Genomic DNA, 6,000 nt, shown 5'->3' with positions numbered 1-6,000 from the left:
CCTTGAGTTCGATATCCCTGCTCTAGAGATTAGAAAATTCCTCTTTCCCTGTCTGGAATATAGCACAGACTCTCCTAGTATACTGATGGTCCACTTACCTATCTCTATTTTTTTTCTTTGACATCAGAGATCCAAAATTGGAGAACTGAGGTTTTAAATAAATTCTTATGAGCTGTATATGGCAGTTTCGAGGTTGAATCTCCTCCACGGTTGGTCCTCCCTCTCTGCCCCAGAGAATGAAATTTATGCTATTCTATAATCATAGAGTAATATTTCTAAGCCCATAAGACTATACCTTAAATTGCATTGTGCATTACATTTCATAAAGCAAAACAAAATATAGGTAAAAAATATGCCCAGCCAAATTTTATGAGTAGGTTTTAGACTCAAATGTTTGTAAAAAAAATGGCAGCATTTTTTTCCATTGACATTAGAATATAGGAAGAAAACTGGTTATGAACCCATTCCTAGTTTATTAGATCAAAATAATTATTGAATTCAAATGGAAATCCTAGTAGATTTCAAATGGCTTGTGGATGTCAGGCTTTAACAGAAATATTAGAAATGTACAGTTGCTGGTTACATTCATTCTCACCTTTAAACAGGAATATAGTCTTTGGAGAACACTCTATATAAAGATACAAATTCAATTTGGCCATGTAAGAACAAATTCATTTTTTCAATTAAAAAAAAATGATTTAATTAATGATTTACAATTGCAAATCACATTTTAGAATACAATTCCAAACATGTAACCAGAATTTCCATTTAAATTCAATGAAATATATTCAGAGAAAGATCTGAACAGTCTAATGCTTTAACAGAGCACTCCAGTGAATGTTTACTCAGAGATTAATCCCACTATAGTCAGTAGTATTGTCTCAGTCTTAAGTGTCTGTTAGGATGGCATGTTTATTATGGGGACTGATTTCTGCTTCAACTGCCTCTCTATGGCCAAGTTACAACTAGTAAACTCCTGGCTGATGTAAAGCTGCACTAGCCTTAAGTACTCAGAATTATATGAGCAGTCTTTAGGATTGCGTTCAAGATCCTGACCATGAGCTATTTCCTACTTTGTCAATTGTTATTCTCAGTGTGTTCCATTGCAGAAAACCTATTACACTAAAACCTAGCACTGCAACTCCCTGCCATTGGTTGCTTTGATAAACTGATTGTTACAGTTTGCCCTTGGCTGCTTGATTCTTGAAAAAACAGAGGATCCAGGTGACTGGAGGAAGGGGCGGGGGGGGGGGAATAAGCATATGAGAGGAGTGGGAGCAGGGTGATTTAATTTAATATTTATTTATTTATTTTGCTGTGTCCTAGACATATTCTTTTAATGGCATCTACTATTTCCAAGCAGAAACTGTTTTCATTGACATTAATCAGGATCATGGTTGAGAAAAGGGTTAGTGCCCAGATTCCATAGTTCCTATCCAGCTAGTGAAAAATTCAAGTGGGGCATATCATGTGACAAACTCCATATTGAGGTATGCTAATTATAACAAGCATTTGCATTTTAAAATCAATCTCCAAAAGATAGAAGAACATAATATTACTATAAAAACATCATTAAAGAAAGACGGTTTTAAAATTCAGATAAATGTAAAATGCCAGAGAAAATCCTCAAGAAGGAAACATTTTAATCAAAGTGTCCAAGAATGATAAAAAAAAACTTACAGGAAAAAAGAAAACAAGCAGAAATCAATCTTCATAGTCTCATTGTCTTTTCTGGGAAAAAAAGATTAAGATGCACTTTCTTCAAATAACTGTGAGGGGGTAGATGCAAGATCAACAGCTATATTGCTTAATTGCTTTTTCTTTTCTTCTATTATTGAAACCACACTCTTAAAAAAAAAAGAAAAAAATAGCATGTTAATCACCAGAGGATAAAGAATCTTTAAAAAAACTAGAAATGATTAATTCAAAAAAGATAGATTCCTACCTGTCTGTTCAAGCCTTTGGCCATGTCCAGAGCGCCTTTACCAAACTGAAAAATAACATATCAAACAAATGACACATTCAATTTACTCTAAGTACTGTGTAGGTAGGTATTGTATGCAGAGAGAGAAATATAATACCTCATTTTTAATATCAGGATCGGCTCCCTTCTCTAATAATAATGCAACCAAATCTTCATGATTATTTAAAGCTGCCACCTATAAGACAAGGAAAGAAATACACATCATTTAGTATTGCATGTTTTATAGTAACTGGGGAACTTTGGGGGAATTTTTGTACAAAACAAAATATATACTAAATGCCACTTGTATATAAGCACTCTCTGAATCTCATATGCTGTTTGCCTTTTCCAATGAAATTATGCAAAGGTGCTAATGTGTTGAAAATAAATATGTTCATCGAATGAGGGATTCCATGAGGGATTCCTTCAATTTCTCATGTAGCAAATTTGTGATCTGAAAAGCACTCAAAGAAGCTACTGACAAACCTCTATATTATTATCTTTCAATCAAAATAGAGCTGGAAAGGACCTTGGATGTCTTCTAGTCCAACCCCCTTATCAAGCAGGAGACCCTAGTATTTCAGATAGGTGGCTGTCAGTCTTTTCTTAAAATCCTCCAGTGATGAATTATCTATAACCTCTGAAGGCAAGGTGTTCCACTGGTTAATTGTCTTCACTGTTAGGGAGTTTCTCTTAATTCCAGGTTGTTTCCTTGATTAGTTTCCATCCACTGTTTTTTGTCTTGCCTTTTGGTGCTTTGGAAAAATAAGTTGACCCCCTCTTCTTTGTGGCAGCTCCTCAAATATTGGAATACTGCTATAATGTCACCCCTTTGTCCTTCTTTTCTCTAGACTGGCCATACCCAATTCTTGCAACCGTTTTTCAAGTTTTTGTCTCCAGGCCCTTGATCATCTTAGTTGCTCTTCTTTGCACTTTTTCCAAAGTCTCAACATCTTTTTTCTAATGCGGTGACCAAAACTGGATGCAGTATTCCAGTGTGGTCTTACTAAGACTTTATAAAGCGGTTCTAAACATTGTTGAAATACTTAAATATGCAGGAATGTACCTAATGTCACTAGAAATTGAGATTATTACATTGGACTTGACTTTTTAGTGAGGCTTTATTTAACTTTGTTTCATTTATAGTCAAACAGTACATATAAGAGTAGTATTTTAATTCGAAATGGAATATTCTTCTTCATGAACTGCTCATCAATTGCCATTTCTTTTTTGTTGGTTTATATCCCACAGTTGTTTCTCTGCATAAAGTTTCCCTCACTGCATAAAGTTTCCCTCACAGAAAAGATTAGAAAGAAATAGAATTCTCCAGAGAACAAATACACAACTCTCTTTCTCTTCAGTGAAAATCAGTGTTTGCATTCTGTCAATAAGTGCTGTTATATAAGGGCAACTGAGATAATATAGGCATTACCTAATATTAAAATGTTATTCTAGAAAAATCAACAAGATTTCTTCTTTTTCTTGGGCATAAGCACAGTATCATATTCCTGACTGCTGCTTGTTCTATTTCCTTTCAATTTTGTGTTTCTGCCAAAGACAGAGAAACAGGCAAGAATGGCCAATTTCCTGCATAAAAGGCAGGCCAGCAGCAGAATGAGACAATTTACCACAGCCAATTTACTACGGCCAACTCGCCACTGCCAACTCGCCATGGGACAACTTAACAATTCTATTTAATTATTTAAAATAAAAAAATATTTTAATTTTTGCCATTCACATTTCATTCTGTCCCCACCCCAGTTACATCCTTTCTTTAGTGATTCTATTCCACCATTTCTTTGATATTAATAACTCTTATCCTGCAGTGAGTTGTCCTGTGGCGAGTTGGCTGTGGCAAATTGTCATAGAGTCAGCCAGCAGACCCAGTAGCAAGAAAATCTTAGGATTTCATTGTGGCAAATTTCGGTACTCAACAAAAAAAACTGAACAGAAATCATTAATGTGTTTTCTTATTCAATATGAATATTTCCAAATACACTGATTCCATTTACATGTTCTCTTTGTAGTATATGTTGAAAACATGTATGTCCCTAAAAGTGAGGGGATAAATTATTAATTATTATTATTATTAATTATTAATTATTATAAATTATTTATATGCTATGTTTTATCTCGACTGTACACCGCCCTGAGCCCCGCAGGAGAAGGTTGGTATAGAAATAAAATAAAATAAATAATAAATAAATAAATAAAAATGTAATTTGCAAGATCATTATAACTCATCTATTCTCCAGCAACTGAGAATATATTATGTAAGTATACTGAATTCCACTGCTTTCTAAGAATTCTGTCGATAGTTTTATAGAGGTAGTAAAATAGGCTTCTATAAGAGGGAACTAGATATTAATCAGCATTCAGAATTTGGCAGTACTATATTGTATGTGCTTCCTCTTCCCCACATCATTAAAGTACCATCCCAAACACCTATTTTTAAGTGCAGAAAAATACTTGCTCACTATGTTGATTGGGGTAAAAACATGACAGAGTGCCTTTTGATCTTACATCTTACATCTACAAATGCAGTGGTTCAGAAAGATGAATTTCCAGTAAGAAGGAATAAGAAGCCTCATCCCATTAAAAGAAACATCTGAACCTACACAGATTACTCTATTTCATGCAATAAATCAGAAATGATATTTCGATATAAAATGCCTTGGAAGAAGAAATCTAAGAGGAAATGAGGTCATGTTTTGAAAATGCCTTGAGCTTGATAATAGTAAGAAATAATGTTCTTCTTCAAGCATAGATTATGTTCCTACAGACAAATAGGAATAATACATGATATCTGGCAGGCTTTCCACCCATGTTTATAAAAATATAGACCAAACAACAAGCATGCAAATTTCCCCAGATATTTGGGTCAGAAGGTTAGGTTTGTTCTGCTCCTGTTGAGGTTTTGTTTTGATGAGTGGCGGTCCTTGCTTTATCCTAGCAAGGAAAAGGATGTGTTTGTGCTTTTAACCATCCAGAATCATCTATGCTCACATCTATGCTATGTGCAGTCATATAATTCAATAAATAAAATAAATGTTTTTACTTTTACTTTGAAATAAATTTACTCCTTTTTGTATATAATCAAATGGTATGTAAGTATAGAATGATGCAATAGTCATAATAAACAACAAATTTCAAGTGAACATAAATTGACATTTAAGCACAAATCAAAGGTAATTATGCTCATAGTGAAATTCATTGGAAATGTTAAAGATATACAATACTTTCTTTGAAAATGTTATACCTATCACTAATTACTAATGATACTTAGAACTAATTAGTAATGATGCCACACATAGCCACAGAGAGTCATGCTGATTGCCTGATTAAGTATGCAAATTGATATTCTTTAGTTTATTATCTTATTTATGGGGCACTCAAATGATCCCATATATTTTAAGATAAATAATAATCTCTCTCCTATTATGGAAAATAAGTAATAACTGAAAATTACTTTTTTCACAGCAGCAAAGAGCAGGATAACAACGTGAAGAAATATAATAATATAATGTTTAAGCATTTTTCCTGAGCTTGATTAAAAATTTGTCCACTGGATTGCCAGTAAGAATCAATGTTTTTTCCCCAAACACAAGTTGATGAATTTAGGATTTCTGGAATTCTTTGAAAGCATAACCATAACAAGCCATGATAATGTCAAAACATAGGGTTATAATCACACATATTATGCAATGATATATTTGTAACAGCTTCTGATGGAAGCACATGCCATAGTGTTTCATGATGGACATGTCCTAATTTACTCCTCCCTCTACCCACCCACAAGCACCTATTCTTGACAGTAGTATACTCCCCAAATAAATATTGGCCAAACAGGAAGCTATGGTATTTCACAGACATCACTGTGACTGAGATTTGAATATTTGTTCTAATAGCTTGCACAATATATCGTTATGTATGTACAAATTTTTATTATCACACATCATTCAGTAGACTTAAAAGCAACCACGTACAGTGTAACAACATTGTCATTCTAAGTAAGAACATCATCACAAAATGGTGAA

At 33.6% G+C, this 6,000-nt stretch overlaps 1 protein-coding gene across 1 annotated transcript in view; it reads right to left on the bottom strand.

Moving 5' to 3' along the window:
- Positions 1–1,745: 1,745 nt before the first annotated feature.
- FANK1 (fibronectin type III and ankyrin repeat domains 1) overlaps positions 1,746–6,000 on the bottom strand; it is a 38,749-nt gene continuing 34,494 nt past the window's right edge. The window contains exons 9-11 of the mRNA XM_070945825.1: positions 2,082–2,159; positions 1,946–1,990; positions 1,746–1,847 (exon numbers count right to left, since the gene is read on the bottom strand). Of these exons, the coding sequence (XP_070801926.1) occupies positions 1,746–1,847; positions 1,946–1,990; positions 2,082–2,159 (225 nt within the window). The remainder of the gene's footprint in view (positions 1,848–1,945; positions 1,991–2,081; positions 2,160–6,000) is intronic.

Source organism: Pituophis catenifer, unplaced genomic scaffold, assembly GCF_029215685.1.
Source record: "Pituophis catenifer annectens isolate HBS135680 unplaced genomic scaffold, rPitCat1.0.hap2 SCAF_6, whole genome shotgun sequence".
NCBI lineage: Eukaryota > Metazoa > Chordata > Lepidosauria > Squamata > Colubridae > Pituophis > Pituophis catenifer.
The sequence above is the reverse complement of the archived record's forward strand: the minus strand, read 5'-3'. Positions and strand labels throughout refer to the sequence as shown.